This window comes from Bubalus kerabau, chromosome 18 (genome assembly GCF_029407905.1).
Source record: "Bubalus kerabau isolate K-KA32 ecotype Philippines breed swamp buffalo chromosome 18, PCC_UOA_SB_1v2, whole genome shotgun sequence".
In the NCBI taxonomy this organism is placed as follows: Eukaryota; Metazoa; Chordata; class Mammalia; order Artiodactyla; family Bovidae; genus Bubalus; species Bubalus kerabau.
In genome coordinates this window covers 23,940,760-23,965,943 of record NC_073641.1, presented here as the reverse complement: position 1 = coordinate 23,965,943, position 25,184 = coordinate 23,940,760, and the positions used below count along the sequence as shown (strand labels likewise).

General features: G+C 36.4%; 1 protein-coding gene across 9 annotated transcripts in view; it reads left to right on the top strand.

Moving 5' to 3' along the window:
* The window catches only part of GPBP1 (GC-rich promoter binding protein 1), a 65,756-nt gene that overhangs the window by 29,720 nt on the left and 10,852 nt on the right, over window positions 1–25,184 (top strand). For 8 of the 9 annotated variants that reach the window (XM_055555031.1, XM_055555035.1, XM_055555033.1 and 5 more), the window contains 5 exons: window positions 4,974–5,093; window positions 16,847–16,970; window positions 17,103–17,326; window positions 18,206–18,272; window positions 19,310–19,369. In XM_055555031.1, coding sequence (XP_055411006.1) covers window positions 5,031–5,093; window positions 16,847–16,970; window positions 17,103–17,326; window positions 18,206–18,272; window positions 19,310–19,369 — 538 coding nt within the window. In that variant the 5' untranslated portion in view covers window positions 4,974–5,030. The remainder of the gene's footprint in view (window positions 1–4,973; window positions 5,094–16,846; window positions 16,971–17,102; window positions 17,327–18,205; window positions 18,273–19,309; window positions 19,370–25,184) is intronic. The other variant, XM_055555036.1, reaches the window with a different exon arrangement.

Sequence of the window (25,184 nt, the reverse complement as noted above, 5' to 3'; positions counted from 1 at the left end):
CTTGTTGAAATCCATTTGTTGTGGTCTTAGCAGTTTGGTTAAAAAAAAAAAAAGTCAATTGGCCATACATGTATGACTTTTTCTGGATTCTCAGTTCCATTCCATTGGTTTATATATCTATCCCTTACACTATACCAGTAAGACATTGTTTTGATCATTATAGCTTTGTAGTAAGTTTCAAAATAGGGATTTATGAGTCCTGTAACTGTGTTCTCCTTTTCCAGTAGTGTTTTGGCTATTTGGGGTTCCTTGCAGTTCCAAATGAATTGAGAATGGCTTTTCTGTTCCTGCAAAAAGGGTTTTTGGAATTTTAATAGAGGTTATGTTGAATCTGTTATTGCTATCTTAACAATACTTAAGTTTCCCAGTCCTTGAACAAAGCATATCTTTATATTAATTTGGATCTTTAAAATTTTCCTGTAGCAATGGTTTGTAGTTTTTAGTGAACAAATCTTAAACCTCCTTGGTTAAATTTATTTCTGGATAATTTTGAATAGACTTGTTTATTCATTTCCTTTTGGATTGTTATTGCTAGTATATAGAAATGCTACTGAATTTTCTTTGTTGATCTTGTATCCTACAATATTGCTGAGTTTATTAGCTCTTACAGTTTTACCCACAGATATAGAAATCAGGGTTGTTTTCCTTTAGGATTGACTGGTTTGATCTCCCTGCAGTCCAAGGGACTCTCAAGAGTCTTCTCCAACACCACAGTTCAAAAGCATCAGTTCTTCGGCACTCAGCTTTCTTTATAGTCCAACTCTCACATCCATATGTGACTACTGGAAAAACCATAGCTTTGACTAGATGGTTATGTGTCTTGGTGTGAATCTTTTTGTGTTTATCTTTCTTGGAGTTCAGTTAACTTCTTGGATATGTATATTTTGTGTCTTTAGCTAATTTGCTAAGTGTTTAGCCATTATTTCTTGATTTATTTTTCTGTCCCCCTTGTTTTCTCTCCTGAAACTTTTGTTATGTGTATGTTGGTATGCTCGATGATGTCCCACAGGTTTTTGTTCAGTTTTCTTTTCTTCTAGCTCCTTAAACTGGTAATTTTAATTGACCTCTTCACTCTTAAGGTTCTCTGATTCTTCTTTCTGCTGGCTCAAATCTGCTATTAAACTGTGTAGTGAAATTTTCATTTCAGTTAACGTACTTTTTAGCTCCAGAATTTGTTTGGTTCTTTTCTGTATTTCTTATCTCTTTATGATACTGTTTGTTGAGACATTGTTCTGGTTTCCTTTAGCCCTTTGTATTTAAGACAATTGATGTCTGTTTCTCATCAGTGGCAGTTTCTGCTAATGTCACAGCTCCCCCCTTGCCCCCCCTCCCACTGCCCCATGGGCTGTACTGTATTGTTTCTTTGCATGCTTTGTAATGTTTGTTAGAAAATCAAGCATTTTGAATACTGAATCAATAAGTTAGAGACTCTAGGAGTCAAATATTTTTTTCTTCCCATCGTTGGAGTTGCTTACTATTGGGTTGTGGTTGTGTGTTCATTTAGTGACTTTTCTAAACTATTTCTGAAAGTCTGTATTCTTTGTTTTGGGTAGTTTCTGAAGTCTCTGTCCCTCAGATTGTAATCACCTAGTGTTTTGTTGTTGTTTGAGAGAAATAATATTTTAATAAAGTCAAATGCAAAAAGTCCGTGGTGAATAAGAAGTTATCAGGCTCAATATATTGTCTAAAGGTTGCAAATCCTTCACACATAGGCAAGCAAGAAATCAACTTAGTGCTCATAGCACAGCTGAGACAGGTTGCAGCCTTTAATAAGACTTTACTAAAGGTTCAGTGGTTATAGAAAGTAGTTTCAAGGCAATGTAATAGTTTTATTTCAGCTGTCCGTAGATATGGCTGTTGTCAGAGCTCTTCAAACAAGAGCCATCGTTACCTTGTCCAGTTTGTGTTTTGTTGCAGATATGTGTCTGGAGCCTAAAGGGAATAAAAAAGAAAGAAAAGAAATAAGAACTCTCCCGGTCTTTGTTTATTGGATCTGTGTTAGGGTATTCTTTTCCTTTAAATATTTATTTATTTTTGGCTGCATTGGGTCTTAGTTGTGGCAGGCGGGATCTTTCTTTGTGGTGCCTGGGCTCTTATTTGTGGTATGCGGACTCAGTAGTTGTGACTGTAGGCTTAGTTGCCCTGCAGCATGTGGCATCTTAGTTCCTCTGTTGTTCAGCCGCTAAGTTGTGTCTGACTCTTTGCGACCCTACAGACTGTAGCCTGCCAGGCTCGTCTCTCCATGGGATTTTCTGGGCAAGAATACTGGAGTGGGTTGCTGAGCCTGCCACCAGGGGATCTTCCCTGACGCAGGGATCAAACCCATGTCTCTTGTATCTTCTGCACTGCAGGCGATTCTTTCACCCCTCAGCCACCAGGGAAAAATTTCTCCATTCCTGTGTTCTCTGGCTGGGGCTCTGTAAATTAAACTGAGGAAAGACATATTAACAAGAGAAAACAAACAAGTTTATTAGCATGCGGTCACTTGGCAGTACCTCTCACCGTGAGTAACTCAAAGAGGATGAGTAGAACTTGGGATCTGTATACGTAACTTCACAGGGGGAAAGAATACTTAGTAGAAAAAAGCAAATGATTTTTGAGACAAAATGGGTAACGGGGTCCTTAGGCGTTTGTGGCAGTGTCTGAGTGTGCTGCTGAATTTTTTTTTTCTTTTTTGTTGTCCCAAAAAGAGAAGATGAATTGCTCCAGGAGAGGGGATTAATAAATTCTTTTGGCAGTTTCTGCATTTAGTTTGATAAAGAATTTTAGGAACTCACATGCCTTCAGCTCAATTTTTCTTGTATCAAAGTGGCTTGTTTAGGGGATGGCATAAATGTGATATTAACTAGTATTGCTCTTTACCTTTTTTCAGAACAGGAAAACTTAAGCCATTAGCTATCTATGCTTTATTATTTAAGAATTGATTTAAATTAGAATTCATAAAGACACACAGAAAGAGATAAGTTTTACTGTGTAACTTACCATTTAATCTTTGGTTTCCTGTGGTTCCCGGGGCTACTCTCTAGTTGCTGTGCGCAGGCTAGTATTGTGGTGGCTTCTCTGTTGCATAATGCAGGCTCTATGTGCGCAGGCTCAGTGGTTGCAGCACACAGGCTTAGTTGCCTTGTGGCATATGGGATTTTTGAGGACCAGGGATCAACCAGTGTCCCCTGCATTGACAGGTGAATTCTTAACTACTGGACCACCAGTGAAGCCCTGCTCATTTAATTATGTAAACATTTTCATTACCTTAGTGAGTTAACCAGTTTCTGTTTCTTATATCTGACGTTTGTTGACCTTCACTCCGCCCCTTCCCCTTTCCAGTACATTGGATAGTAGAAGTGGAGTTTTTGTGTAGTATCTTGAGAATTTTTATTTTTGGAAATACTTTGGTATGACTTAAATTCTGCCATAGCACTTATATTTGAAAGAATTTTGAAAAAGGATGATTAGCAGTGGTATTGATAATTTTGCTTTTTAAAATTTCCCTTTTGAGATTATTCTGCAGTTGTAAATATAAGACATTAGTAAATTTAGACATTAATGTTCAGAAAATTTGATTTCTTCATTCACTAATTTCTAAGCTCTATATTGAAATGAGTACAGTTGCCCAGCTGGCTTCTTCCCCATTTTAAAAAAATCTGTGAATTTACTGTGTTTAGATTGGGCTGGTGACTTGAAATTTTTGATGCAATTGAGAGAGGCTTCCAAAAAGTTAAATTTAGAATGTAGAAGAGTAGTGGATGCCCATTGTGGTGATTGTAATTTTAAAAATCATTTTAACTGTGGAAATTTTCAAACATACATGTAAGTAGAGAGACTACTTAGGCACCTCCCTGTACTAACATTTATAAACACACGGACAACCTTGTTTCAGTGACTTCCATATTCCTTGTTTTTTTCCCCTAAAGTTCCAGATACATGGATTTAATTGCAAAGACTTCAGTATATGTCCTTTTATATACAGTTGACCCTTGAATAGCATAGAGGTTGGGGTGCTGTCCATCCATGCAGTTCAAAAGTCTGACTTGAGAAATCAAAAAATCTTTACAGTTGGCCCTCCCCACTTGCTGCTCCACATCTTTGGATCCAGCCAACCTCAGGTCATGTAGTGATGTATTACATATTTAGTGAAAAAAAATCTGTATATAAATATCTCAAACCATGACAGTTTGAGACCTTATTATTGAAGGGTCCACAGTACCATCATTGCACTAACTGTTACATCTACAGTGACTAATAATTTCTTAAAGTCATTTAATATTCAGATCATGTTCAAATTTTGGACTGTTTCATAATTTTCACTTTTTGAATTTGGTTGGAATAAGGATCTATGTAAGTAAGGTCCACATGTATTTGATTGATCTGTCTGTGAAATCCATGTATTTGTTGAAGAAGCCAGGTCATTTGACCTGTAGAATATCATGTCATCTCCATTCGATGGGATTACTTCCCTCAGTTGTCCTTTAATTTATTATCTGTGTTGAATTTCCTGCAAATTGGTAATTAGATCAGAATTCAGATTCTGTATGGGCCAGGGGGGAAGAACATGTGCTGTGTACGTAGGTAATGCTGTGTGCATCATATTGTGTCACATCAGGAGACACTTTATAACTAGTCTGTTTCAAGACTATTGTAATTTCAAAACTAACCTTCATTGAGGTAGTTTATAATAAAATTATCCAGTTTTAAGTGCATAATTTGGTGAGTTTTAACAAGTGTCTACCCTTTACCACAATTAAGATAAATACCCAGTTACCCTTGAAAATTTCTTTCTTCCCTTTGTAGTCATTTCCCTTCTCTCCAGGCCCTTTACCCTCCACTGTGCTGATCTGGTTTGTCACTATATTTTTGCCTTTTCTAGAATTATAATTGAAATCTTACAGTAGTCAGATCATTGTAATTTAAAGGAGGTATAAGATACTTTGGCCAGGAACTATATAGATCTAATGTTTTCCACTTTTATATAACAGGGACTTGCCATGAGGTGTTGAAACCTTGTTTCGCTGAGTTGGAGAGACTGGACCTAAATGGCGCAGCATGACTTTGCTCCAGCCTGGCTTAATTTTCCTACCCCACCATCATCAACAAAGGTATTCTTTCTTGCATCTCTCTTTTCTTTTTGACTATCTGCTTTTATTTAGTTCATGTTCTGCACAGATGTAGTTAAACTAAAGCTTAATGTTTTGCAGAGAAACACCTAAACTTTCTAAATTATTTCATATTTAATGTGTTGGTTTATCTATATATGTCAATTTTCAGTATACCATCAACATTCTTAAACCATTTACTTCAAAAGTTATCTTTTGTGCTAAAGTTCTGCATTTTACAATTCAAGCCAGTTAAATACATTGCACATTACTTATGCGGCTTACCTCTCTCTGTACTATTCTTCTGATAATTAACTTTGCTTACTTTCCTATAGATAACATTAAAAAAACATCAGAAGTTTTTTAAGTCTTTCCTTACAACTGGAAGAATTCTTTTTCAAATAAATGAGACTTTGGCATATTACTCAGTTTTAGGAGTTACGAGAACATTGCAGTGTTGCTACATATCAGATGACTCACTGATTTTAAAATGTTCATTTTATATAACCGAAACAGAACTTGGTGTATAAGACATGCTTGACATTGAAATTGTCATCCGCTTATAAGCCTTGCCGAGAGGGATGTTGAAATGGATTAGAATCAATCTATCTGGCTCCATACTATCTTCTACTTTGTTTTTTCCATAGTGCAAAGGAATCAAGTGGGAGGTCTTAATCATCTGCTTACCTTTTAATCAGTCTCTACCATGCTAAGGCATTCATCTAGGACCTTTTGGGGGTCCAAGCAGTTCTTATAGAACAGTTTGCCGAAACAGCTTTTATGGGAACAATTTTATAATTTGCAGAGTTGTTCCCCAATAAGGACTTGTCAGATCATAATATATTAGAAAAGTTGCATTGGAGACATAGCATGTGAACTGACGTTATTTTATGCAGATGGATTCTCTGGAAGGCTCATTGACTTGCCTCTTTTCATATGATTAGTGTGAGCCTAGACTAGAATCTAGGATGCATTTTCTATTTTGTAGTATTTTCATTTGTGAATTTTGTAAAATGATTAAACATTTTATTTCATAGATTATAAAATGGGATCACAGTTGTTAGGAAATGGGAAAACCATTTCTTAGTTACAGACTCTGTTTGCCTGCCTTTCCTCTTCTCTTTAGGTCTCTGAAATTTGCTTTGCTCTTGTTGTTTATGTCTACCCCACCCCCTTGGTTGCTGTCAGCTATGCTTTTCCTGGATTCAGTTTTTTCCAGACCCACTTCAGAGCCTGGAAGTACATGAATTTCTTGCTCCTCTGTTTGTTTCCCTTTTCTCTTTGAAATGAGTTAAGATTTGTTTTCATTTTTAAACATATCAATAAAAATTATCAGCACCTGGAAAATTAGTTACAAACATTATTGAGGATAATTCTTGTCTTCATTGAAGTGTTGATTAAGGTTGATTAAGATTGACTTTGTTTTGTGTGGTGGAATTCTTAATGCTTTCTAGAACCAGACATTTGATCTGAACATAGGCCCTCATGAAACGAAGTCTTGATTTTGCCAATTCTAAATTTTCAATTAATTCTAATTTATTTTAGATTACCTACAGAAAATAATGTCACTTTGAACTCTTAACTAGCAATATTTGAAATTACCTTCTTAGACCTTTCGCAAAGTGGTTTTAACAAATAAATAAATACACACATCATTAGGTATTAATGACTTACGCTGTATCACTCAAAATCACTATTCGTGGGTTTTCAGTTATAATTCTTGTTTTCTGACAGAGCCCTTTTAATCTTTTCCTGAATAAATGGGATAGTCATAAATAACTGTTGGGTTCTCTTTTTCAACTTTGTGTTAAGTCTTTTCTTTTATTATTTGAAGAGATGATAAGAGTACTTGAATTAAGGGTTAACAATGTTTTCAACACTGCACCTGAGCAGTTTTCTAAGGCGTGCAGAATTTTAGCCCCATCATGTGGTGAAATTTTAAACTGCATGTGGTTGTTTCTGTCTATGAAATAGACATACTGGCATTTGAACTGTTCATTAGGACCCAGTAAGAAATTTTACATCATGTTTTCATATGCACATAGCTGTAACTAAAAAGTCATTTACCTGTGTTCTTATTTCTCTTGGGGTCTTTTTATTCCAATCAAAAAAAAAATACAAATTGTTACTAATTATGTGTCTTATTTATAATGAGACCTCACCTGCAGTTTGAAAAACAGAATTGTAATTATTTGCCTTCAATAATATAAGTAGTATCAGTTTGCATTGAAATGGTGCTTTTTAAACTTTAGGCTAAGAAAGGATGAGAAAATTTAGACTGGTAGCTGAATTCATTGAAACTTCTTGTTTACTAAGCAGTTTTTAACTGTTGATTCACATATTCTGGGAATCAGAAAATTATGCTATTATTTTTAAAAATTCAGAAAAAGATTTAAAATGTGGTAACTAATATTTCTCGAGTCATTACTGCATACCAGTCACTGTGTAAAGCGCTTTATAAGAAGGCAAACAAAAGCATAAAAGGTAAAATACTGTTCGGCTCTTCTACCACTACTTGCCCCAACCAATGTAAACAGATGGGGAACTGAGGTTGAGAGAGACAAGTAACTTGACCCAAAGTGCTTGAGTTAGTGTAGGAACATATGTGTGCTTGACTTTAAATATTTATGTTTAATAACTTTCTTTTTTTGATTATTAAGAAGTAGACTAATTTTCAGAAGTGAAATACCGGGATGTTTTAATATATATATCAGAATATAATTTTATCTTGGTTTAGGTAAGCGAATGAAATTGCTTTTTTTTTTTTTCCTTCAAGGGTAGCATCTCCAATAATCTATTTCTGTAGTTAGTACATGGGTGTCTTCACTCTGCAGTAGCTGTGTACAGTTGACCCTTGAGCAATATGGGTTTGGGCTATTTATGTCCACTTATGTGGATTTTTTCTCCCCAATAAATATATGTACTGTACAACTCCGTGATCTGTGGATACTGATTTTGACCATACATAGTCGGCACCCCTAACTCCCTGCATTTTTCAACTGTCAACCTTAATCTTTTATTGAGTGAATCTTCATAGATTAATTGGACCTGTTAATGGACTAAGTTGCAGGAATGCTTGGGCATCTCTTGAATGTATTTGTAGGGGAAATTCCTAGCAGCAGAATCTGTAAATTAGGAAGTTTATACCTTTTGGTAGATAGTGCCTAATTGCTGTCTAGAAAGGTTGTACCAGTTTATAATCCTATAAAAATTATATGGAGGGGGGCAGATTTTTCACCATTGGCAATGCTGGCTGTTGTCCCATTTTTTCATATTTGTGAAATTCAATGAAAAACGACACTTCATTGTTTTGATTTGCATTATTTAATTATGACTGAGCATATTTTTGTCTTACGAAATGTTATTCATGTAATTTATTTCTTAGTGATTTATTTGTAATAGCTCTTTTCATATTGGGGGGTTTGTTGCATATTCTGCATATATTTTCCTACAGTATATTTGTCTTAATAGTTCTAAAAGAACCATGTGGATAGTTCTAAAGAAATATTTAAACGTACAGAGAAACATGGAGAATAAGTCACATCATAACATTTTGCAGTTTTATCTTTGTGTCTCTTATGGAAATAAACAATTGAAGTCTGCTGTTGACTTCTTCACAGTCTTTTTTCTGTCTTCGTTTTTTCCCCAGAGATATTCTCAGTGCATGTTCTTATATTGTTACTAGGTATGTGAATATCAAAAGAGTTTTCTGTATATATAGAACATTAATATAAATGATTAACATTTATATTCTGAACCTTGTTTTTATATTTGTTATTTATATCTTTTAGATTTCCCCCCATGTTGATATCTGCAGATTTGCTGTAATTACCTTAAAAACTGTTCCTGAGTCTCCTGCATTTCAGGTGGATTCTTCAGTCTGAACCACCAGGGGAGCCTCAAAACTCTGTATTCTATTTTTTGCCTCTGTATCACAGTGTGTTTGTCTCATTAAGTTGAGATTGTTTATATCGCTGGGAAGGATTGAGGGCAGGAGAAGGGGACGACAGGATAAGATGGTCGGATGGCATCACCAACTCACTGGACATGGGTTTCGGTGGACTCCGGGAGTTGGTGATGGAAAGGGAGGCCTGGCGTGCTGTGGTTCATGGGGTTGCAAAAAGTTGGACAAGACTGAGCGACTGAACTGAACTGAACTCTATAATGAATACTGTACTGACTATTCTTTTACTGTCTCCTAGCATGCATGGATAAGAATTCTTTAGACTCCTGCTTCTCAGACTTCAATGGCTATGAAAGTAACCTGGGGATTTTGTTAAAATGCAGATTCTAGTTTCAGTAAATCTCTGATGGGGTCCTAGTCCTGACAATCTTCAAAGTATTGTTGATTCTGCTTGTCTCTGGACCACATTTTAAATGGCAAGGCTCTTACCTATAGTTGGAAGAAAAATTGCTGGAATTCAGTTCCATACTGCCAAATTTCTTTTCCATCTGGTATACTGATTTATACTCCTGTATGCTGTACATCGGAGAAGGCAGTGGCACCCCACTCTAGTACTCTTGCCTGGAAAATCCCATGGATGGAGGAGTCTGGTAGGCTGCAGCCCATGGGGTTGCTGAGGGTCGGACATGACTGAGCGACTTCACTTTCACTTTTCACTGTCATGCATTGGAGAAGGAAATGGCAACCCACTCCAGTGTTCTTGCCTGGAGAATCCCAGGGATGGGGGAGCCTGGTGGGCTGCCGTCTATGGGGTCGCACAGAGTCGGACACGACTGAAGTGACTTAGCATAGCATAGCATGCTGTACATAACTATTCTTTTTACTTTGTACTCTCGTCAAGACTTTGTCAGATTATCAGGGTTAACATTTTTCCAGTCTTTGTTATGAAATGTATTTTTACTGTTTCTTGGACATTGGGTTATGTTTCTGTGAATTGCCTATTCACATTCTTTGTTTATTATTTCTTCTGGGCTGCCTTTTTGAGGGGAGTACTGGTTTGGCGGGGGAGAGAAAAAGAGAGTGTGTGTGTGTATGTATGTCTGTGTGTGATCTTTAACTGTTTTACATAAAATTGCATAGTTCTTTTTCAGTCACCCAAGTATTTCTCTCTCTCTCTACACACACACACACACACACACACACACACACACACACGTACCCAACATATTCAATTGCTTTATAGTAGTTGTTCCTTTTTTTTTTTCTTTCTGTAAAAGTCTTATTTATTTGGCTGTGCTGGCTCTAAGTTGTGAAATGCAGGATTTTTGGTCTTAGTTGTGCAATGTGTGATCTAATTCCCTGACCAAGAATGAAACCTGGGTACCTGCTTTGGGAGCATGGAGTCTTAGCCACTGGACCACCAGGGAGGTTCCTATTTGTTGCTACCTTAAATGCTATTTTAAAACGCTTTCTTATTAAGTCTTTCTAGCATATATATTGTATCTTGAAGTATTAATGTTGTTTCTAGCAACATTGATTAATTTTTACTTTAATGCTTTTGGGATTTTTAATGTGGAAAATCAATCATTCACAAAAATAGCAGTTTTCTTTCTATATTTTCAATCCTGTTTTGTGTTTCTTATTCATATTTTACTATGCTGGCTATATGTCAGAGTCTGAAAGGTCTGAAATTTTATCCTGCTTTCAAGATAACTGTAATAAGCTAGCTTGTTACTGTTTGATGGATGCTGGCAGAAGATGAGACTTCCAGGTCTCATGAGACGAAGTGCATTATTGCCACTATAAAGCCTGCCACCAGATGCGGCCCTGTTGTGACTTGACATTCACTGATAGGGTTTTGATGATAATCTGCAAGCGGTTGATTTATTATGGTCTCTGTGCAGTCAGGAGTCCATACCTTGTGGCTCAGCTGGCAAAGAATCCACCTGCAGTGCGGGGACCTGAGTTCGATCCCTGGGTTGGGAAAATCCCCTAGAGAAGGGAAAGGCTACTCACTCCAGTATTCTGGCCTGGAGAATTCCATGGACTGTATAGTCTGTGGGGTCACAAAGAGTTGGACAGGACTGAGCGACTTTCACTGTGCAGTCAGACCTCTCTGCTAATGGTAATCTGTATTTGCAGCTGCTCCCCAGTGCTAGCATCACCATCTCAGCTCCACCTCAGATCATTAGGCATTAGATTCTCATAAGGAGTGTGAAACTTAGGTCCGTTCTGTGCATGGTTCATGGTAGGGTTCGCAATCCTTTGAGAATTTAATGCTGTCACTGATCTGACAGGAGGTGGTGCTCAGGCAGTAATGTGAATGATGGGGAGCAGCTGTAAATACAGTTGAAGCTTCTCTCACTCACCCACTGCTCACGTGCTTGTGGCTTAGTTCCTTAAAAGCCATAGGCCTGTAGTGGTCCATGGCCTGGCGTGTTGGGGGCCCTTGTTCCAAGGGATAAGGAGATCATTAATTGTTCTCCTTTGTACCTGTGCTTTCTGGTGTTAAAGATGTTTCTTCTCCCAATTGCTAGGGTTTTTGCTCTCCCTCTATAGCCATGTAATCTGTATGCAGTGTGTCGCATTCCCATAGCTCTAACTTCACTTAAAAACTCTCCTTGTACCTAGATATTTTAATCTAGAGGAACTGGATGTGAGTGGGACAGGGGCATTTTTAAATAATTTTCAGAGACCGCATTTTAAAGATATCTCACCCTCACCTTTGTCTACTTTGGATACTGTAGGCAGGGACTCCGTGAGAAGTGTACACAAGCAAATGGCTGTTGTCTACATGTCTAGGACCATGCCAGTTCAACAGGAGAATCCAGATGGCCAAACTAGATTTGTTTGAATTCCATTTTGGTTAGCCATCACCCTGTGGGTTGGCCTGGCCTGTAGTTGTTCTTAGGGAAAAGAAAGAAACATTATATCTAGGGATAATCAGAGCAGAATTTTTAGTGTAAGTCTGTTTACTGTCATAACTCTTCCACTTCTGTCATCCTGATTACTACACAAGAAGTGGCCAAGAGGAGATGATCCCCTTTTGGTTATGCTGCATTCATTCATCTTACTAAGATGTGGGAAGAGATGAAGGGGTATAGAGGTGTAGTATAAATGGTTCTGAGTTGAATTTTGAGGGGACTGTTAAAATGCTTGTCTATACTTGTGAATAATAGTATGAAACACCATTGAGTACTTTGAATATTAATTCATTGCAGGATGACCTTTTTGACAAAAGATGCACTGTTTAATGGACTGTTCTGGTCTGGAATATACCCATTACATGAATTAATTTCAGGAGACACAATACTGTGACCAGAGTTAGCCCATCAGACTGCAGCAGTAATAATGTAACCTGAAAAAGTTTCAGTAGTGATGCAACTCTGTTGAGGACTCCATGAAGAAGTCAGATCTTTGATGTAGTTCCGTGTGATGTGGTGTTCTTTACAGTGAGACACATGGACCAGCTTTTGGCAGGAGTCACAAGCTGGCATGCGGTAGAGGTTTCTGCATCAGAAAGATAAAGTCCTTTCTTTTGTAACCAGTCTGTGATAGTGGGTGTGTTTCATGTCTGGTGTGATAATGGGTCTAGGTGGTATGCTGAAGATTTGATCAGCATTCTAATTTCAGTCACTCTCAATGCCATTCACTCTCATCAGATAGCAAGCCTTACTGAATCAACACGAATGACTCAGATTGTCTCAGCAGCAGCTGCAATTTCCCATCATGTGTGACCCCAAGAGATGTTTTTAATTGGCTAGTCTATAGTTTTTCAGTGATAGATGATGAGGCCATTGGCAACAACACAAGAGTTAGAAAAATATAAAATGTCTTGTCCTTAAGAATATCTAAGGCAGGGATCATAGCTTTATTCCATTGAGGTGATTGGCACTTACCCATTTGGTTTTCCAGAGTTGTTGGGGCTGGGTGGCTACTGTGTGTGCCAACATCTTTTAACTTAGCTGAACTATCAGTGAACCAGGCTCAGTCATTTAGGGGAACTTTTCTGATTTGAGAGCTTATTGAAACACTGGCTTGTCATGGTGGCAAGAAGGGGAATAAAGTATACTGCAAGTTTATGGTTGGCACTTCAAGGGTGAGGCCAGCTGTGTTGTTGAACACATGATTTCCATTTGATCAAGAGCCCTCTTGGGTTCTTTTATTGGTTAGTCCTTAGTTTAAGTTTGCTTTCAGTAAGAGCTCAGCATTATGGCAGGAGCCACATTCTTTTTTTTGGCCGACTAGGGATTGAACACTGAACCTTGGCCATGGCAGTGAAAGCCTGGAATCCTAACCACTAGGCTACCAGGGGAACTCAGTTTTTAAAAGGAGTGTGTACTTGGTGTGTGTGTCAGGAAGATGGCATTGCTGTATTGGAAAATAGTCTTTCTGAATACTGCAGAGCCAAGTCTTCAGCCACATATGATTTTATTTTCTTTCCTTCTGGAAGCTGTACTTTTTATTAGACCATTTTGAAGGGGATGGGAATCATCTGTCAACCTGTGACATTTCCTGAATGGGAGAATCTAGAGCATTTTTAGTACAAGCATGTAACATTAGCACCAACTATAAAACACACTGGTACATTGAATTGGCCTAGTGGCTCCACCTGTAGGATCATTTTAATTTCCCACTCTTACTGCTGAGATTTTTCCAAATTTTATCAGCCATGTTGGGATACTAGGGTCCATTCCCACCCTGGGCACACAGACTAAGGTGTTTGTTTATTTATTTATTTAAATTAATTTATTTAATTGGAGGCTAATTCCTTTACAATATTCAGTGGTTTTGGCCATACATTGACATGAATCAGCCATGGGTGTACATGTGTTCCCCAAACTGAACCCACCTCCCTCCCCATCCCATCCCTCAGGGTCATCCCAGTGCTCTGGCCCTGAGCACCCTATCTCATGCATCAAACCTGGACTGACGATTTATTTCCCATAAGGTCATATACATGTTTCAATGCTGTTCTCTCAAATCATCCCACCCTCGCCTTCTCCCACAGAGTCCAAGAGTCTGTTCTTTACATCTGTTGTCTCTTTTGCTGTCTCACATATAGGGTCATCGTTACCATCCTTCTAAATTGCGCATATATGCGTTAATATACTATATTGATGTTTTTCTTTCTGACTTACTTCACTCTGTATAATAGGCTCCAGTTTCATCCACTTCATTAGAACTGAGTCAAATGTATTCTTTTTAATAGCTGAGTAATATTCCATTGTCTATATGTACCACAGGTTTCTTATCCGTTCGTCTGTCGATGGACATCTAGGTTGCTTCCATGTCCTGGCTATTGTAAATAGTGCTGCAATGAGCAGTGCGGTACACGTGTCTCTTTCAATTCTGGTTTCCTCAGTGTGTATGCCCAGCAGTGGGATGGCTGGGTCGTATGGCAGTTCTATTTCCAGTGTTTTAAGGACTCTCCACACTGTTCTCTATAGTAGCTGTACTAGTTTGCATTCCCACCAACAGTGTAAGAGGGTTCCTTTTTCTCTGCACCTTCTCCAGCATTTATTGTTTGTAGGCTTTTTGATTGCAGCCATTCTGACCGGCGTGAGATGGTACCTCATTGTGGTTTTGATTTGTATTTCTCTCATAATGAGTGATGTTGAGCATCTTTTCATGTGTTTGTTAGCCATCTGTATGTCTTCTTTGGAGAAGTGTCTGTTTAGTTCTTTGGCCCATTTTTTGATTAGGTTGTTTATTTTTCTGGAATTGAGCTGCATGAGCTGCTTGTATATTTTTGAGATTAATTCTTTGTCAGTTGCTTTGTTTGCTCTTATTTTCTCCGATTCTGAAGGCTGTCTTTTCACTTTGCTTATGGTTTCCTTCATTGTGAAAAGCTTTTAAGTTTAATTAGGTCCCATTTGTTTATTTTTGCGTTTATATCCATTACTCTGGGAGGTGGGTCATAGAGGATCTTGCTGTGATTTATGTCAGAGAGTGTTTTGGTTATGTTTTCCTCTAGGAGTTTTATAGTTTCTGGTCTTACATTTAGATCTTTAATCCATTTTGAGTTTATTTTTGTGTATGGTGTTAGAAAGTGTTCTAGTTTCATTCTTTTACAAGTGGTTGACCAGTTTTCCCAGCACCACTTGTTTTCTCAGTTGTATGTTCTTGCCTAGACTAAGGAGTTTAGTATATATATGCATATCAGAGTTACAGTCTAAGCTTTCAGGACCACTCATGATTTCTTTAGCATGGAATGTGGGAAAGTTCAGGGTGGAGGGTGAGACTGTTCCTTTGGGGGTTGCGTGGGTGGCCTGGAGGCTTTTTCTCTTGTGGCTTCTCAAGCCAAGATTGGTGTTGATTTCTCTTTTATGTACCTCCTGGCCCCAGGAAACACCCCAGACTGGGACCTTTCATGCCCCCATATACCACAATGCCATGGCTTTGCCCTGTATGGAAAAGTTTGAGTTACTCTTGTGCTTGATGCTGTCTCCCCTCCATGGGAGTGGGTAGGATGGTAACTTGGGTACCTGTGTGTAAGAGAACTATAAGAGTTTGTTTCTTTCTTGCCTTAAGTTCTGGCGCACACTGACTTTCTTGTTAAAGCAGCTGAGTTTGATGTGGGGAAGAAAGGAGTCAGAAAGTACAAAGAGCACAGAATACATCCACTCCAGAAAGCTAGGCTTTGCATTTTTCTTTGTTTCCAATGTCAGTAGCAGTTTGGCCTTAACAAATTGACTTCTAATATTTTCAGTCTTTCCCAAACTCTCTATTCTCATTGCTGTTCAGCTTTGGTGACCTCTTGACTTCAGCAGCTGCAGCCGTATTGCCTTTCAGATGGGACCCCATCTCATGATAATACATCTCTTCCTTCTACTCAGAGGAGAGTTTCATCATTAAAGCACTATTTGGACATCTTGCTTCAGTCCTGCCCCTTGCCACTTACTTAGTTGCTAAACAATGGAACCTTTACTTCTACCCATCATTTGGATGAGAATAATTGTTGCCAGGTCCTGAAGAATCTTATCCTGTGCCCCCGTCTGGCCTAAGAGACCCTACCCTTGTTTTTCTAGAAAGTTTTAGCTTTGAGAGCATGGTATCTTCATCACCATAACTGATAGGGTTGTGAAGTGTTTGGGTTTTTACCCTACTTAAAAGCTTAGCAAGCCAGGTTGTCACTGTTGTTTCATGGATGCTGGTGGAAGACAGATGAAGGGCTTTGTCCTTCATGCTTCATAGAAGCAGCATGAGGATGAAGCCAGGAGCAGTAGGGGAACTTGCACCAGTAAGTCCCACAGTGGCCATGTGGAGGAGCCTAGTTAAATGTAAAGAGTGTGTGCAGTGTGTTTGTATTAAAACTGAGGAGCTTTTCTGTTTGTCCTGGAGAGAATTGTAATAATTGTTTTTACAACATTCTTCCTTGGACAGATTTTTAAAAACACTTGTTTTGGGGAAGAGCAGTTTGGAAATAAATCTGTAGAGAATTTAAAATAGAACTGTAGCTTCATTCACCATAATTTTCTGATCTTGAAGAAAACCTTGAGCTATTTAAATCAAAGAATGTGAAATACACGATGCTATGTTTTATTTTAAAAGAAGTGTACTATATTTGTTGTGATGCCTTTACAGTGGCTTTACCTTTGAAGTTTTCCGGTGAATGTAGTTGTTAAACTCTTTAAGAATGGTGCTCTCGTTTATCTTAAGTAGAAAAAATAGATGAACAGTGGAATCCCTCTTACAAGTTTTCAGTTACCAAACACATTGAAATAATTATAAAATATTCTTCTTAACCATTTAAAATTCTTGGGAATTAATTAAGCCAGTTTATTACTAGTTTCTAAAGTTAGTCAAATTTTATATGTATGTTTATCTGTATGCTTATAATTTGTTTCAGTCGTCACTGAATTTTGAAAAGCATTCTGAAAACTTTTCATGGACAGAAAATCGTTATGATGTGAACCGCCGACGACACAACTCTTCAGATGGCTTTGATTCTGGTATTGGACGTCCTAATGGAGGTAAGTTGCTGAGAAATAGTAGAGTTTAAGAAGAATTTTGTTCACATTCTTGCAAGAATTGTTTTGATTGTGATTGAGTCTTTAAGCATAACCATCTTTGAATTTGTAATACTTTGCCATTATTTTTAAAAGGTAACTTTGGAAGGAAAGAAAAAAATGGATGGCGTACACATGGAAGAAATGGTACTGAAAACATAAATCATCGAGGGGGATACCATGGTGGAAGTTCCCGTTCTCGTAGCAGTATTTTCCATTCTGGAAAAAGCCAAGGACTTCATGAAAACAACATACCTGACAGTGAGACAGGGAGGAAAGACGACAAGAGAGAACGCAAGCAGTTTGAGGCTGAGGATTTTGTAAGTTGCTTGTAATTTTAATACGAATGAGGTTTCTACAAGTGCTATTTAAGCATCAAATCTCTCAGGAGATTTTATCAGCACATATCATTTTCTCCAGAGATCACACTTGACAGGTTCAATTATTTTTTAATTTTTATTTATTTATTTTGGTTCAGTTATCTTTAGTCTTTACATTTCGTGAGACTTTCTGTAGATAACTCTTTCCTTCCCCAGTCTTCTTCATTCCTTACATCTACTTATTCCTGTGTCTCACCATGTGGTTTTTTTAAACTTTGGATAAATTTGTCATATTATTCTTCATAGAAGTTTAGATAATTTCCCTTTTCTAAAGAGCAAACATCTACTAAGCTAATCTTAGAGTACACATTCAGCGCTCAGCTCAGTTTCCTTTTAATAACCTGAGCATCACTATTTGAAGTAATAAACTTGTACTTTGCTTTGAGTATGAGCTTGTTAACTAAAGCATTCAGTGATGGAAACCTAACAGAAGAATTAAGGAATGGTCTGATTTCCTCTTGTCTGCTCTTAACCTTATGCTAAGAAAGGATGGTTTCTCATATTGATGCAAAGACTGCCTTCTCCTACATTTGCTTTCTTATTTTTTTTAACATTTTTTCTTCATGTAATTAAGGATGAGGAGAACATTTAAAGACACTTATCTTGTTTTTTTCAACTTAGCGTGAGTATAGATATTAACCATTTTAATTGTTACAATAAGTAGAAAGTAAGATTTATGAATAATTAGTGTTTAGTTGTTAAGAGTTCATTGTGTCAAATTTGTCAGTATATTCTTGAGATTACTTTTAAAAGGAATTTTTTTCTTAAATATGATTAGTTTAAACATTTGTTCTTTTTATTCCACCTTTTTTTTTCCAGCCATCTCTAAATCCTGAATATGAGAGAGAACCAAATCAGAATAAATCTTTAGCTGCGGGTGTATGGGGTAAGTAATTTTTGATCTATTGTTGAGGGGTATAAAATGTTATTTTTAGGTTTCATATTTGTGTTTTTTAAAATAGTAGGCTAGAATTAAACTTTATCTTTTAAATACCTGTTTTTGATGTGCTAAGCTATAAAAAAAAGGTAGCACTTTAAAAAAAGATATTGGGGACAGAAGAAAAGCTTGATTTGGATAATTATACATATTAGTACCATTAAATATATTCAGATATGAGTTTTTAAAGTAAGTTAAATGTAATGAATTGATATCATTTGGAGAGCAGCTTGATAATCTGTTGAAACAAAAAATTTAGTTTAACTCAATTTATAGTTTTTCAAAGTTGAAAACTTAACTGGAAAGATAAGTACTTTTAATCATAGTGTGCTATAAAAATAATTTTTTTAATGAAAATGGTTCTCCATAGAGAGTATTAAAAGTAATTGTATAAATTTTGCCTAGAACTAGTCTATGTTTGAAATTATTTGCCTTTTTGGTTGTCAAATCTTGACAGTTTTTCTGGTAATGACTCCCTTTTCTTTAAAACTGCTGAAAGTTTAATTTGATAGCATCTACAGAAGATTAAACTGCACTTAGAGTAACTTAATTAGCTTTTTAGAGATTCAAGTGAAGTTTAAAATAATGGAATAATTTAAAATATGAAGATTTGATATCTGAAAAATAAATTTAATTATTTGATACCAAATTCAGAGGCGCTGCATCCGCTTTGGAACTTGTACACACATTCTTGTGTTTTTCTGTTGAAAATAAGCAATTTACCAAAACAAAAGGATCGTGGCTTATGACAGCATAATAGTCCTAATGATAAAGGCATTATTTTAAACTTTGCCACTTCCTGTGCTGTTCTTTATTGTATTTGGGGGTGATATGCTGGGGGAATTATTTTGTTTCTTTTGATCTCCCAATATATTTAAGGGCTTCTTGAGGGTGGGGGTGGGGGTGGTCAGACACTTTTGTTAGAACCATGTGAATGGCATTGTTTTTTCTGTATTGCAAATTAGTATTTCTACCACTCTCCCCAGGCCTACACGCCCAGACACACACATACCCAACCAAAAAAATCTCCCAAGCTCCTCTCTTAGGTATGTTTCCTTATTATTCAGTTTTTCTGGGAACAGCTGATTGCATAAGAATATAGAACCACCTGCAAGGTGTTAAATAAAATCTCTTAAGAAATTAGGAATAATTTGAATTTGATTAAAATGAAAGTAAATAAAATCAAGAATGTTAGTGAGCATTGTCATATAAAACTACCTATAGATACTACTGGTACTGATCCTTGGTTAATAATTTTAGAAATGATTTAGAAATACATTTTTGAAAATATTGAGCATAAAATGTATTAATATAAAGATTTTGGTTCTGCTGTTTCAGAGTTGGTCTAAGGATTTTGAGCATTAGTTGAAAAGATGTTTAAAAGGACGATGTACTCTTTACTGTGTCTTAGGTAAACTAAAAAGTGTGTCTGCATTAGGAAAAAAAACTGTGACTTGATTAATTGTTAAATTCCCAGTACTTCCCATAGGAATACAATGAAACTTTCACTGTGTTACACTTCACTATTCCTTTCTTAATTTATGCCCTGGGTTCCCAAATATTGTTATCCCCATTGCAACATTTAAAATAGCTATGTTCCTGAGGAAGACAGAAAATTTTCAGTAGAACTTTTCTAGTGCTACTTCCTTCCAGGTAAGTCAAAATTTAATAATGGAAATGTAATATATATTAAAAAACAAATACCACCAGTTTGTCCCTGGAACTGTCCTTTTGTAAATCAAAAATTGCAAGAGTCTAAACATAATATCCCAATTTAAAAAAATAGTTTGAATGAAGTATTAATAGTTAAGCTGTTTAAACCTGTTGTTAAATATGTTTAATTCTACCTAGAACTTAGTTTTATTGGAAACTCCTTGTAGTTTGTAATTGACTTTTGTAGTGTTTTTATCTTAACCAGGATTACTGTTGCTTGATTCATACTAAATTTATCTCCTATATCTAGCAATTTAAATCTAAAACAAAAAATCAAGGCACTTCAGTGTTCCTGTGAGAATTTTAAAATAATTTAGCTGGGTGATTGATTTGAGTAGTGAGAAAGAAAATGATATGTGTTTGTATGCAGTTTGAGACATTAGTAACTATCAAATTGACTTATGTTTTTAGAAGTCCTACTGGCTATTCTGTGTTGACATATGTCAGCAACATATGTCATATGTTGTCATATGACATATGTCAGCAACATAACAGAGCCTAACATTTTGTGCTTAAGATACTAAATAATGAAAACCTTTAGTCACTATTAGTTTTGTTGCAACTCAGCATTTACATTTGTGTTTATCCCTTGATAATTTGATGAACTTCCTAATTTTTGCTTGTATTTGATACAGTACTATGAACTTTATTTGTTTAGCCTTCTAAATTAAAGCAAATTGTCAACCAGTTCTTAAAGATGGGTTGTTTTCTAGAGAATTCTAATGATACTAACCACTAGCATACAGGTGGAGTGACATGATAACACTAAATGAGGTTTTAGGTCATGAAAACAAGTAAAGTGTTTAAGGTGACTTTGTAAAGGAATTAAGAGAGGGGAATAATCTTTATCAGATTGCTGTATATAAAAGTATTCTGTAGGTAGATTATATATTGGTATGAGTCTACGTTCCTTCAGTGTCTCAGGTGAAAACAATTGTTAACAGTAAGAAAAAGGTAACTACCACACATGTTCAAAGTTGAGAAGGGAAAATTAAGAGTTTGATTAGATGACTTGACATAAGTAAGAGTTAGAGTTAGAAATAGTGTTCGTCAATTAAGTTGTTTTTGTTTTAGAAAGCCTGCTCTTTTTCATATAAGTAATGTGGGTACCTTGTTAAAGGAAAGAATATCATGCCCCTTCTTTGACATTATGTTAGTGAAACTCATGTGACTAAAAAGTCTCATACTACTGTGAAACAAAATATTTGTACACTATATAAAATATCAAAAATAGAAATATTGAAATAATATCAATCTATAGAAAAATAATCTTTAAAATATTTTTGTCCTTTAAAATTAGTGTTCAGATGGCTTTATTGCTATGGTACCGATTCTTTGCTTCTGGTATTTGTATGTTATTATGTCTTATGTGATTGAGTTTCCTCTTCAAATTAATGTGAAAACAATTAAAATACTATTTATCCTTCACTTGACTACTATTCACACAGTAAAGTTGCCTCTTACATTGCGACAAGGAAACTAAACCTAGTAATTGTCATCACTGTGATGAGGGGAAGGGCGGACCCTGACTTGGTAGTGTACACTTTCAAGCCTCCTATTTTGACCATTCAGTATAGACTTACTAGTAGTATTTTAGTTGAGAATGGTATACATTTTTAACTGTTTGACCTAGCCAATACTCTAATCCATTTTCTCCAGTAATATAATATAGTGGTTAAGTGCATTATCAGATAGTTCTGGGTGCTAACATTAGGTCTTTTACTTTTTAGTTATTTAGACTTTGGGAAGGTTACTTAATCTCAGTGAATTTTCTTGTCTCTGAGATGAGGATGGAGCACTATGCTAATACTAATGAGAAAAGCATTGTTAATATTAAGTTGTCTGTTAAATTGGTATCCTTGATCATGTTAACAGCTGTTTAATATGAGTTAGCTAATTAAGTTCAAATCTAGTAAGTGAGGAAGATTCTGATAGATTTACGAAAAGATGAAAAGTGATAGATTCAAAAATAAAAGTGAAAACTGATTGACTCAGAATATAAGCCAACTGTATGGAGAGCATGAAAACAGAAAAGAGAATAAGGAATTGAGATGTCAGCTCTGACTTATGCGTGTGGCCAACTTACTTTGTATTATACGTGGCAGTGTTTTAATTCTAATTTTTCTTCAAAAGATTGAGCCTCTCCCCTCCACTATTGGCTTTGTATTTAAGGAACAAAACTTACTACAACATTCAAAGATACTGGGAGAGCATGAAATAACAAGATGATAAAACAATATTTAAAGCCAGGTATCATCAGATTACAGTTGATGGTGAGGATGGAAGGAAGTAATGATATGAAAATCCACAGCTCATATTTGCTTTTAGGTATTTTGAAGGCAATTTGAATATTTGCTTTATATGAGCTTGATAATAAGCCTATATGATTTATAGAAGGAAGTCACCTAAGTCACTAATTCTTCTTTATAAGTGTTAATGTCTTTCATCAATGCATAAATTTTCTTTTTAAAGAAAAATGAGCAGTTTGAATCTTTTTCAGGAAGTTTACCAGTTGATAAAGTGAAGAAAATATAGAAGGAGTCATTGGGTACTGTTTGAATCCAACAGATTCAGCACCTAGCTCAGAAGGTTCATGTCAGGAGAATTTGTAGAGATAATCTATGAATAGATAAACCAGTTTATAAGTAATAGAAATGATGCAGATTTAAGTTACTAGTGCTGCCATCACCTTTGCTATTGCTTAGATGTGATTATTACCATCAAGAACCAGCTTTCCCACCCTTCCTTTTTCCCTTCTTCCTTCCCTCTCCCCCTCCCTCAGACCCCTTCCCCACTTGTCTTTTTGGCTCCTGTATTCTTGTATTGATATTTAACACATTAATTTGAGCGTTTAGCTAGAACGTCTCTATCAAAAAGCAGGGATTCTGAAGTCCGAGTTCTCAATTTTGGTCAGCCAGTCTCATGATACCAGCAGTTCAATAACCAGCATCTGCTGCTCCTGGGGAGTCTCCCAGAGCAGCAGGGAAGGCTGGTGGGACTTGCCTGCAGCTCACCCTGAGGACACAGACACTGGTGGCAGACACAGTTGGGAACACTTCACCAGGTGAACACCTCTGCTGGCGGCCACCATGCCATCCTGGCCCATCAGACTAAGGACACATTTCTTGTTAAGCAGGCAGGTTTATGTAGTGTGTTCAGCATAGATATATATGATATAGGTTAGTCTTTATTTTGTTTATTTCTGTTGTAATTTTTCTCATCTTCTATACTCTTGTGGTTCAGTTTAAATTTTAGGTTTAAAATTCTTCAAAAAGACACCTTTAATTTGAAATACAGTTACCTATTACAGTGGAGATTGTATATGACTTTTCCTTCACTGTAACTCTGAGACAAGAACTGTTGTTTTTCATTTTATAGATGAGATTAACTAGTGATGTTGGAGCAAGTAACAAAATTCTATAAATCTGGTACAAAAGCACATGGTCTTAATTTCTATACTATTTGAATATGAATGCTTAGTAAATCAGCACTGTGTCTGCTTTCTTTTTCCTCCCAGTCCCTTTCATCATCTTTTAGGTACATTTATTATCTTTTACTTGACTACCTCTTGTCTGTGACTGATTTCTTAGGCTTCATCTTTCTTTGTAGGATTTCCTTTCATTCTTTGCACCAAAGACCTCTTTGAGGAAACTGTGAAAGTATTTCTTAGGTATCTAGAAATCCAGTTTTAGGAAAGGTGAACTTGGTAGTCAGAAATTATATTGAGGCTTAATCATCCCTGCGTGCTTATCTGTTCTCCTCTTCTGTCTTCTAGTTTTGATCAGTGATGACTTATGTACAAAAATATTATTTCTTATCTTGTATCCTCAGCTTCAATGTGAAATCATTTACTTCTGCCTAAAGTGCATTGTTTAGGATTTGCTTTAGTAAAGATTTTACTTTAGTAGATTTACTTTACTTTTCTTGGTGATTAACTTTTGTCTGAAAAGATTTCATTTCCTCCTCTTGCTTTATATGGCATTTCCAAGTCCCACTCTACATCCAGGATTCTACAGCGGAAATTAGTCCCCTCCTCAGCTGTTGAGTTTCTTTGTGCACACACTAAGCTGAAGTTTCTTTCTTTACTTTATTTACTCTCTAGAAATATGGGTTGATATCATTCATTGCTGAGGAACCTCCTCCTGTTCTTTATTGCTATATTTGTTTACTCCCTCATAGTTTGGGGGGCTTCCTCGTAGCTCAGATGGTAAAGAACCTGCCTGCAGGCAATGCAGGAGACCTGGGTTAAATCTCTGGGTCGGGAATATCCCCTGGAGAAGGGAATGGCAACTCACTCCAGTATTCTTGCCTGGAGAATCCCTTGGACAGATGAACCTGGTGGGCTCCAGTCCTTGGGGTTGCAAAGAGTCAGATGTGACTGAGCGACTAACACTCATTATGGTAATTTTAACATAAGGATCTAAAAGGGAAGGAAGATAAACTTGTGTGCTTAATTGACGATATTGGAATAGAAGTCTTTGCCAGTCATATATGAACTTACTGTGGTGCACAGATAAGACCGCCTCCTACTTCAGCACTTGGATTTTTCTGAGATCAGACCTTAGAGACTCTTAGATTTTTTGCATTTCCCAGTGTCAGTCAGTCATCCCTCAGATTCCTGAGGTTTGTTAACTTAGATTTTGAGTACTAGACTGTTAAGATTTTCTCTTATATTCTAATTTAAAGAATTGGTAATTTCAGGAGTCTTTTTATTATTTTATTTATGGTGTCACCTTCTGTTTACCAGAAATAATTGTAAAACTTAAAATTGTTTAGCACTATTTCTAATGTTCTTCATTGGATCTCTGTGTAAGATCATTATTCTTCATTTTGTTTTGACTTCAATGTCAATTTGACTTCAATTAGTTTTTCAGAAAAACTATATATTGGTGATGTAATTAGTGTCCTTGTGTGCCTGAAAATATTTTTCTTAGCCTTCATATCTTGAGCCTTTGTAGGTAGCTGAGAAGTTGGAATGTTTGCCCTAGTAGGTAAACTTTCAGTGTTTTAACTTTCAGAAAGATGAATCTTTTCTTAGTTGCTTTAGGTTCCTGGGTGGTGTGTTTTTTCATTTGTTTGCTTGTTTTTGCTACACCACAGGGCTTGTGCAGTGAATGCACTAAGTCCTAACCACTGGACCACCAGGGA